At 52.6% G+C, this 10,071-nt stretch overlaps 2 protein-coding genes across 2 annotated transcripts; both read right to left on the bottom strand.

Annotated features, from left to right (window-relative positions):
* Window positions 1-3,792: 3,792 nt before the first annotated feature.
* DCANP1 (dendritic cell-associated nuclear protein) lies at window positions 3,793-6,299 on the bottom strand. Its single transcript, XM_011969298.1, is given in 4 exon segments — window positions 3,793-4,019; window positions 4,022-4,359; window positions 4,361-4,511; window positions 6,221-6,299. Coding segments are annotated over 4 exon segments (795 nt in total).
* A 34-nt stretch (window positions 6,300-6,333) lies between these two features.
* Window positions 6,334-9,846, bottom strand: TIFAB (TRAF-interacting protein with forkhead-associated domain, family member B). Its single transcript, XM_011969195.1, has 2 exons — window positions 9,655-9,846; window positions 6,334-7,413 (listed from the first exon to the last, which is right to left on the bottom strand). The coding sequence occupies exon 2, from the start codon at window positions 7,401-7,403 to the stop codon at window positions 6,789-6,791; it is 615 nt and encodes a 204-aa protein (XP_011824585.1). The 5' UTR covers window positions 7,404-7,413; window positions 9,655-9,846; the 3' UTR covers window positions 6,334-6,788.
* Window positions 9,847-10,071: the final 225 nt, after the last annotated feature.

Raw genomic sequence — 10,071 nt, 5'->3', positions numbered from 1 at the left:
CACATAGGTTGGGGTGACAGTGATGGTGGGGATCTATGTTTGCCCCTCAGGGGTCCCTGCATGGTGGAGTCCTCTGCAGTGTAGCCTCCCCATCCTTCTCTCCCTACTTGGCCACCCCAGGGCCCCAGGCGAGGCTGAGGGGCATTGACATGGCCACGGTCTCTGTGCTGGTCATTTGGCTGTTTGTCCTCAGGTCCATGGCTCTCTCGTTCATCCCCTGCTCTGTACTGCGGGAAAGTCGACCCCCACAGGCTGCATTTCTCAGGCTTGCTGGTCAGCTTGCCTCTGGCTGGCTTCAGCCAATGGGGTTGGAGTTGGGGGGGGCGAAGAAGAAGAGAAGCCAAGGTATTCCTTCCTCTGTCAGCCTGTCAAGTAGAGTCACCTCATCAGCTGCTGGCGGCAGCTGCCTCTCCTCTGTGGCTCCTATCCCTCTAGGTCCCAGCTTCCTTAGGGGCCTCCATGGTGTTCTAGCCCTGGGCTGGACATTCCCCACTGTGACTCCAGAAACACTCCCTTTCAGTTGCCCTCCAGCCTGGAGCCAGCAGTGGGAGCAATCTCTGTTAATCTCTGAATTGCATCCCTTATTTGGCTTCTCGGTGATTCCATATCCAATTCCCTGAATTACATTTTTTGCATACTTAGACTGGTTTTTGTATTTCTGACTGGATCCTGAATGATAGGCCTCCCCTTAAACAAGGTGACTTAATAGGGTCCATGTTCCCAACCCATCTGTAGCAAGCCCTCTGAGCGAATGACGTCATGACAGCCCCTGATCCCTCAGAGAAGCAATTATGGAAGCCTCGTGTCTGGCTGCCTGGCTGAGGTCTCGCTCCGAAGACCCCTGCCTCTGCCTTATTCCGAAGACTCCCACCTCTACCCCCTGCCTCCACATCTTTAAAGGAAAGCGAGGCAGACATCACAGCCAGGCCCCCTTCCAGCAGTTAGAGTGCTTGGCTCGGAGCCCGGGCCCTCCTGCCGGCCTTGCTTGGGACCTACTGCATGTGAACTGTGTTGTCAGGTCACACACAGGGAGGGTCAGAGAAATGGGAGAGGCCGAAAGGGAGTCTAGAGCCTCCTCCACAGCCCCAGTCTTCACAGGTTTTCTCCTCGTTCCTGGACTGATTTGATTTGGATTCAAATCTGCCTGTACTTGGACTCCTTCCTGGCCAAATACCTGGAGCTGGGCCCTTTGCTGCAAGCACCCCTTAAAGAAGCGGGCACAGTTGGGGAATGGAGGGCATTTCCTCTGGAAGGAAAAGGCAGAGGAACCAGTAATGGCCCAGGAGTGCTGATATCCTTGCTGGGGTGCACATTTTTGTGAAACGAGCCCCCTTGCCAAATGGAACTCTAAAGCTCCTTCAATTCACATGCCTAGAGAAGAAAATAATCAAACTCTTCTGTCAGGGATCACCTGGCTCCCCACATCCCCTCACTTAGGATGTTTTATTCCCACTGGAGCATGTGATTGGAAAACAAAGGTAAATGGGAGCAATTGATTCCCGGATCCTTTTTTTTTTCCCCCAGCAGGATTAAAGCTGCCTCAGCCATAAAGAGTTTACAAACTCTAAAGAAAGATAATAACTTCCCTTCTCACGGCCCGGTCATGGGGAGGCAATGCATGTTTCCAATCAGCTGAGAATGTAACTCAAATGGTAGGTTTTATTTCACTTTAATCCGCCTGTGAGTTCACGTTAAAGGTAAGAGGAATCACAGCCCTGCAATTCAAATAGAGTTCATTAAATTCAGCATCTCCTCTTAACTGGGCTGGGTTGTTTACTACTCCCCACAGTCTTGGATGGGCTTTGAGGGTCTGGTGCGGTGTCCGGCAAATGGCTGGAATGCAGGTGAGGCTGCCACCATGAAGGAAGCTGGAGGGAGGAGCTGTTAACCTCATGGTACTGTGGCGACATCAGCCACCACTACGTGTCACGGGGTGGATGCTGAGGAAGAGAAAACAGAGAAGAGCTGGAGAAGCTCACACAGTAGATACACTGGAAGGCAGGTGACCTTGCTGGCAGCCCATTGCAGGGGGCGGTGGAGGTGGCGATGTGCTGTCCCCACCACATGGAACTTGCTTGCTTCTGCACACCTCTTTGCTGGCTGCAGCCTTGCTACTCAGTGGGCGGTTGTGGAAAGAATCGGTTCTCGGTTCCCATCCCAACTCTGCTATTTAGACACCGGGAGACCTGGAAACAACCCGTTGACAAAGTCTTGCTCTACACGTTTCTGCAGTGACCGTCCATTTGAAGGGATAGGGAAATATTCCCTCAATGTCCTGCAGTGAAACTGTTTATGAAACTCACTCCTTTGGGTTAAGCATTGCCTTCTCGGCCCTTTCCTGTGTGGATGGAGTGTTGGCACAGTGAGGCGGATGTTGCTAATGGACGCATCGGGGTGTTCTGCACAGGCTGGCCTGCATAGCCCAGGGGTGGAGGGAGGAGTCAGGCTAGAGCCTATGGAGATTTGGTGGACAACAGGCCCAGGCTCAGTCCAGCCAGCCCAACCTCTGATTGTTATCCTCAGAGTCCCTCCAGGGTCTCCTTGGCAGGGGCTGTCCCCTATGAGCCTCTGCAGGGGACAGGAAGTGCTGACTGAGAATTGTCTCTCTCACATGCACCCTGTCAAATCCATAAACCTTCCTCAGCAGTCACCACACAGAATCCCAAAACCCCAGGGTTCTGCTTGAGTTTGAGCTATACAGGCTCAAGGACTAGAAGGAAGCACCAGCCTTGTTCTGCCCCAGCTAGAGGGTCTGTGCTGCCCCAGCTAGAGGGTCTGTGCTGTCCCGGCAGAGGCCTATAGGAGGCAGACACATTCACCTCTACTTCCTGTCTGCCCATGGCTTCGTGGTCTTCTCACCCCAGCTGGCCAACTGGCTTCCCACCACTATGGGCCTTGCCCTGTCCATGCCGGGCCTGATGGCCTGGCTCAGACTTTAGCATCTAAGGATACTGCTGCCTTGACCACCAGAGCCCCACCTGTCTGTGCGTCTGTCCTCTGTTCAGCTCTGTGAAGGCCACCAGGAACACAAGAGTCAACAACCCATGGCCTTGGTCTTCAAGGAACTTGAGGTCTCACTGGGCAGACAAGCACGGAGTGGGTGCTCCACCACGGGCCTCGCTTCCTCCAGGCTGTAGCCAGGACTATGCTGTCTAGCGTGTCTGCTGTGACTTCCTCATGGCAGAGCCCCACACTGTGGCTGCTTATGGAGCATTTGCATGTTTCCCTCGAGGGGAGGCTGTGTCTCTCAAGGACAGCTTGGGAAGATTCACATTCTTAGAAAAGCAGAGGAATGTGAGTGTTAAAATACCTTAAAGGGCAAGGAGGTGATTTCTAGATTTCCAGACAATGTCTCAGAGAATTGTAGTGCTCTGGGGTATACCTGAATGTAACCAATGTAGCTCCTTTTGTGCCTGCGTGTAGACTGAGTCCATGTGTCCACATGCATTCAGTTCCTCCCACCAAACTGGACAGTGATAGCTAACCCTGTTGACCCTTATGTCTGGGTGCCTTAAATGTGTGATGCCTCAAATTGACCTTCACAATGACTCTAAGGAGGTAGGTACTGTGATCTTTCCCAGTTTCTACAAGAAGAAACTGTGGCACAGGGAGATTCAGTCACTTGTGCAGGATCACAGAACTATAGTAAGTGGTCAGGGAGGGGGACAAGAATTCTAACCCAGGCAGCAGTCTGACCAGAGGGCCCTAGCTTGGAGCAGCGTTCATGTGCACTGTGTGTTCATGTTTAGCGTATGTCTGTGCATACCTGTGTGTGTGCACATGCACACATGTTCACTCAGACGCATGGGCTGCCCTGCGGTGGGAGCTGAGGGAATGCAGTGGAGGTTGCTGGGTGGAACTCACCCGCCTGCTCCGGTTGTCTGAGCAGGTGAAGGATAGTGATATCAAGTGCGAAGACCAGGCCCTGAAGCCAGCCTGACGGTTTCAACTGTTAGGAGAAAGTGAGGGTGGGTGCCATGGATCTGATGATTTCAGTGATTTTCTACTCAAGAAAAATGAGTCTTGGATGGGCAGAGCTTAACTGTCTTAAAAACTTGGCATAGGGCAAGGTGTGAGTTTCCCGGGGAGACTGTGTGAACTGTGAAGAGGTAGAATCTGAAACTACAGGCCAGATGTTTCCTGGCTCCCTCCCGCCTGGTCTGACCTGTCTTCCTTCAGCTGCTGTGCAGTTCATCCTGGGTCCCTGAGGGGCTCGCAGATGCTTCACTCCAAAGATCTCAGTTGCAGAGTCCCCTGTGGAGGAATTGAACTCTCTCCTCTCTCAGGACTCCAGTTGGCAAGGGTCTGCTCCTCCCTGGAGGGGAGAGACCCTCACTGAAACCCTGGAGAGGGCCACTCGGGGCAGCAGCTCATTCCCAAAGTGTCTGGTGGAGCTGGGGAGTGGCACCCTGGGGACTCTGGGGTTTCCCCACCAGCTCCTCTCTCCAGTCTTTCGTGTCCGGGTGCAGCCTCCAGGCCATGGCTTCTTGAGTTCTGTATGTGGTTTGCTGCTCCCACAGCATGCGTAGTTGGGGGACCATTTTGGTCGGTGACAGATCACTGCTGCCTTTCATCAGACCAAAGTACACGTGGCTTCTTCTCCTTGCCAGCCCTACCATGGCATCTCCCATTACACTAACCCTGCCTATTGGACCTTCTGATGCAAGGAACAGATTAAAATCCCCTCCTGGTTGCCCACCAGGTCCATGGCTACAACTAAATCCCTAGTTGGGGCATCATGGAACACAGGTAAGCCCTTGAGTTCTGGAGCCAGCTTACTGGGGCATGAGTCTTCCTTACTTCCGTATGGATGGTGAGCCCTCCTCCCTCAGGTCTCATGATAGCAGCTAACCCTTATTAAGTGTGTGCCAGGCACTGACTGAGTGCTTTACAGGTGCCACCTCCTAAGACCCTCATAACTCTAGCAGGTAGTAAGTACTATTATCTTACCCATTTTCCAGAGGGAGAAATAGAGGCAAGAGCAGAATAAGTCACTTGCCCAAGTCACATAGCTACTGATGGTGTGATGTTGGGCAAGATATGTAATGTTTCCGAGTCTCAGTTTTCTCATCTATAAAGTGCAGTTAATACCATTGTCTATCTGGGGTGTTATGAGCCTTAAACAGGGTAATATACATAGCACCTAGCAGAGTCCTAAGCACATGGTAGGCACTCAACAGGCAAGGCCACTTAACAAGAGTATGTGAGCCCAGCTGGAGGAGAGAGAAAAATACAATGACTATAGCACTAATCACAGTAGTGATCAAATAAGTAATGCACTCCTGAATGCTTGACTTTCCTGAGCACAACGTAAACTCCCTGAGGGAGTTTGCCTTACTCACTTCTGGTTCAGTTCCGTGGCTTTGCACAGATCTGGCACAAGGTGGGTGCTTGGTGAAGGTTTGCTGAATGAATGAGGAACTGCTTTGGGGGTCCAAGGGGTCATTCACAGCATCAGATAGCCCCTTCCTAGCCACCCTGCTCTCCCTGCCTTGTGGCTGTGATCTGAGTGTTTTTGCTTCATTCCTGTTGGAGAGGAAGCTTCCCAAACCAGGGCAAGCCTGGGTCTTGCCCACCTCTGTTTTCCTCATAGAGAAGATGTTCAGGGCCTGTGAGTGAAGTTGGACCTCCTTGTAACTTGCCCTGGGTGCAAAATGATCATCCTCTTGGGCAGAAAACAGAAATTGCTGGCAACTACAGACCCAGGGATTCGAGTCAGCCAGGGGAACAGGGCTGTGCCCTCGGCGCCTCAGATTCCTGGGAGAGTGGGGTCTGGGATCATGGTGACCATGTAGATCCCTCCCTGCATCACACCAGTGAATGCTGTTTCTAAACCACACTCTCCCCTTCTCAGCATGGCATGGCAAGTGGCTGCTCCCCTTATTCACTGAGAAAATCCTCCCACCTTTGGCGTGCCTGGCTCCTAACGAGTCCCTTATTTGGAAGGAACACCCCCACCCCCATTGGTGTGTGACTCACCCTGAGTGAAATAACTGCTGGGCTGAATTCTTACACAATCCCCCACCCCATCCACTCATTCCCTGAAGACCTTTGCCCTCAAGTCAGCCAAGGCCTTGATCCAGAAGTGACAGAGAATGGGGAGTGTGAGGATGAGGATGATGATGGGGACAATGAATTTCCAGGCAGGCCCAGCTCCCAGCTCCCATCCTCAGGAAACCCTGAGCCCTGCCTGCGTCTTTTCCAGAAATGTGAGTCCCACCTTTCCAATTTCCTCTTACACCTCGTCTATATTTCTCACCCCCACCTCTGCATGACAGCGTGGCGTGCATGTGGCCCATCTGGGGATCAGGGAATCCTATTGGGTGTGCCAGCTTAATGAAATACTTGCAGTTTATTAAACTCAGGCTTTCCTAAGCCCCGCGTGCCTGTGGGTATTTGAAAGCTGAAGGTAACACCAAGCTACCACAAATGTAATTGTTACATGTGTCCACGCATTCCTGGTGCAACCTCAAACTCCCGCTCTTAAGCAGCACGCAAAATGAACCACATAAAGTAACTCCTAGTCAGACAAGAGGGGGAAATGTGTGGAAATGCTGAGAGAGGCTCCCCAGAACCCCTCAGGGCCTCTAAAAGTATATGAAGTTCCCATTACTTTGCATAACTCTGGCCACAGAGGGTGCTCCACCCCGGACTGTTTGTTCAGTGTTTGCAGAATTGGTTCATTATGAGCAAGGCAGCCAGCGGGTTTTGCTTGTCAAGCTTGCATGATGTAGTTCAAATACTTCAAGTCCTGTTTCATCTAGCAAAGACTTGCTCTAGTGGCAGGGCTAGCAGAGTGTACTGTCTGGGAGTTCCCTCTGGAGCTGTATTTCTGTTCCTCCTCCAGGTCTTGGCTGGGGAGGGCTGTCCCAAGTCTGGGAAGGGCCGTGGAGAAACCCCAGGCAACCTGAAGTCTGCTGCCCTGAACCAGGGGGAGGCTGCTCCTGGGAGATGCCTTCCCATTCGTCAGTTTCCTCAGCCTCAGGTCTGTAAATCAGGGGTGAAGGGCTGACATGGAAATAGCAGACAAAGGCCTCCAGGGATGTGCCTTCTTCTACGCGAACCAGCATCTGGATGCCTGAGAAGGAGAGCCTGTTGACGGTACTCAGGGTGACCTGCTCCAGGTACCTCAGCGTCAGCCCATTGACCCACACACAGCCCTTGCGGCTCAGGACCTTGAGGCAGAAGGCCAACATGGCACTGCCTTTCTCCAGGTAGGGCTCCAGGGACAGGTGACGACGGGAGAGGTGGGGGAGCTGCAGCTGGAGGTGGGCGTCCTGCCCCCGTCCGAGCAACAGAGGGCTGGTGTCATGCTGCAGCCGTGGTGGCACATTGGCAAAGGCAGATGGGCCCAGCGTGGGGTGGTACAGGCTCACCCGCAGGATGGTGAGGGGCTTCTCCATGGATGAAGGCCTGGGAAGATGGAACATGGACACACAGGCTCAGCTTGAGTCAGAGACCTCTGTGGCTCCCTGAGCCCAGACACAGTTGCCCACCTCAGGGGCCCTGTGCCTGTTCATACAATCACTCTGCCCAAGCCAGGATGGAGCCAAGGCTGGAACTGGTGTGGAAGGTCATGAGCTTAGTCTGTCTCATACTCTGAATACCACCCACTCTCTCTGACTTCTGGATTTCTGTAATATAGGTATGTCTGTCCTTGTCTATGCAAGGGATCAGGCATGCTGGCTTGCAGGGTGGGGCTTTGGTAATTTTTTGGTTATTTGGAGACAGTTTGGCTCTGCTTCTTGGAAAAGAAAAGGTAGACAGACCAGCTACATCTTTCTTGTATCTGACAGTTACACAACAAACCCTTGCTGAGTCCTCCTTTGAGCCGAGCAGGGAACCAGCTGCTGGGGAGAAGCGGATTCAACAACAAACTGAGCCCTGACTCTTGGGAGCTCCCACTGGTGGAGGAGAGAGGTGTCTGTAGCACCAGGATGTATGGAGGGACACAGAAGGGGGAGGCTTAGCCATAGTCCTGGCCACCAGAAAGGCTGCCTAGAAACCCTAGTGAAGAATAAACACAGCTAGCACATTCCAAGTGGTTACTATGGGTACTTGGTGGAAGGCCACTTACAATGGCCAGCTTTGTTCCTGCATGGGTTTGAGGAACACAAACTCTGCTATGTCCACCAACGCCATGTGGCCCAGGACCTGCCATCACCTTCAACAGGAACCAAGGGTTGAGCAGATTTGAATAACTAATTATACATTCTCTGGGTACCAGGCTTTTGCTCACATTATTTCTCTCCTAAGAAGGTATCTTCTATTCCAAACTCTGTGTCCAAGCACTGCCCATGGTTCAAGGCCCTGCTCAAATGTTACCTCTCCTGTGAAGCTCCCTTCCCTGGGGAAGGTGACCTTTCACTGCCTCTGACTCCCACAACAGGGAGAATCCCCCAGGACACCTGGCCAGCCTTATTCCCCATTCATTCCATCTTTGCATTTCATGCCCAAGTTCTGTGGGCCCTTGTCCTGTCTTCCCTGAGCTCCTCTCTTCCTGTCCCTGAGGCCTCCCAAGGACTGGGTGTGGTCTGGGCTGTGGTTCTTGCTGTACCATGTCCCACTGCCCCGTACAAATAGGGTTTGGCCACCATAAATGTCCAGGGACACATTTGCCAAGTGGCTGAATGAGAAGCCCCCCACCACACACACACGGTGAAATCACCCAGAGAGACCACAAATAGGATCAGATCTCAAAGGCTGTGTGGGACAGCAAGCCTGTTGCAGGTGGCTTGAACCCAATGTCCCTCCAGGTCTTGAACCTTTTAGATGCAGTAGGTTAATGGCTGGGACCTTTTAGTCTGACAGTGAGGGCACCCTTTCACTATCAGAGGCCTCAGGGCACCCTCTTTCCCCTAAGGCACAGACACATGTATGTCTCTGTCCACACCCCATCTGGCCATAGTCTGAAGAAAGCCTCTCTTTTTTCTTTTCTTTTTTTCTTTCTTTTTTTTTTGAGATGGAGTCTCGCCCTGTCACCCAGGCTAGAGTATAAGTGGCATGATCTCAGCTCATGGTAGCCTCCGTCCTCCAGGTTCAAGGGATTCTCCTGCCTCAGGCTCCCGAGTAGGTGGGATTACAGGTGCCCGTCACCATGCCCAACTAATTTTTTGTTTTCAGTAGAGGTGGGGTTTCGCCATGTTGGTCAGGCTGGTCTCAAACTCCTGCCCTCAGGTGATCTGCCCGCCTCAGCCTTCCAAAGTGCTGGGATTACAGGCGTGAGCCACCACGCCTGGCCAGAAAGCCTTTTCTTGAGGTGTGGGATACAGGCGGAGCCCAGGACAGGTGGGCTGGGCAACCATGCTGTCAGGCCTGGCTGGAAACTCAAGAGTTCACTCCCAGAAACTAATCTCATGGCCCAGAGACCCTGAAAGAATTCCTTAGGAAGAAAGATTCACTGTTGCTGTGTGGCCTCACTCTCTGCTCCACTGAACCACCCAGAGCTAACAGAAATCTCCCACCAAAGAGGTGTCCGTGTCTTTTGGATCCCAGGTATTCTGGGGAAACAGAAACCCAGCCCTACAAATCCAGCCTTTGGGATGAGGTAGGAGGAAGACACTCCAGAGTGTGTGTCTCGGGGGAGCCCTCCTCCCAGCCCCACCAGGCCTTCCCTTCTCCCCATGGGTTCAAGACCCTCTGGCTTCCACTTACCTTATTGCCAGGGCACATCTGACTCTAGTCCTGCAGCTGTGAGCTCTTGGGAGGGAGTAGGCTGGTTTGGGTAGGGCTGGGGAGGGCTCTTACGGCTATGGTTCAGGAACATGACAGAACACACTTCAGTTTTGTTGCATTCTTCCTTTTTCCCTTTAGGAAAGAAAATAGAAGTGTAATTTTTCATTGCAGAAGTGCTATTCCACTGCTGAGAGTTTGAGAAACCCCAGCGTGCGGCCCCTTCTGAGATAGATGGCGTGCCTTCCTGGGTTTCAGTTCTGCCAGCCTCTCCTACCCCACCCCCAGGGACCTTAGGACTTGCACCCAGGGTATCTGCAAAGTTCCTCTCCACCTGCCAGTGGGATGGGGTCAAAGCAGTCCAGGCATGTTAGAAAAAAAGAGCCTTTTGGGACAGAG

This window comes from Mandrillus leucophaeus, unplaced genomic scaffold, assembly GCF_000951045.1.
Source record: "Mandrillus leucophaeus isolate KB7577 unplaced genomic scaffold, Mleu.le_1.0 Scaffold88, whole genome shotgun sequence".
Taxonomy (NCBI): domain Eukaryota; kingdom Metazoa; phylum Chordata; class Mammalia; order Primates; family Cercopithecidae; genus Mandrillus; species Mandrillus leucophaeus.
Note: the sequence above shows the minus strand (reverse complement) of the source record. Positions and strands in the feature narration are given on the sequence as shown.

Bases quoted from the DNA above. Each gene is read 5' to 3' on its own strand.
- TIFAB (XM_011969195.1), bottom strand. From the start codon at position 7,403: ATGGAGAAGCCCCTCACCATCCTGCGGGTGAGCCTGTACCACCCCACG.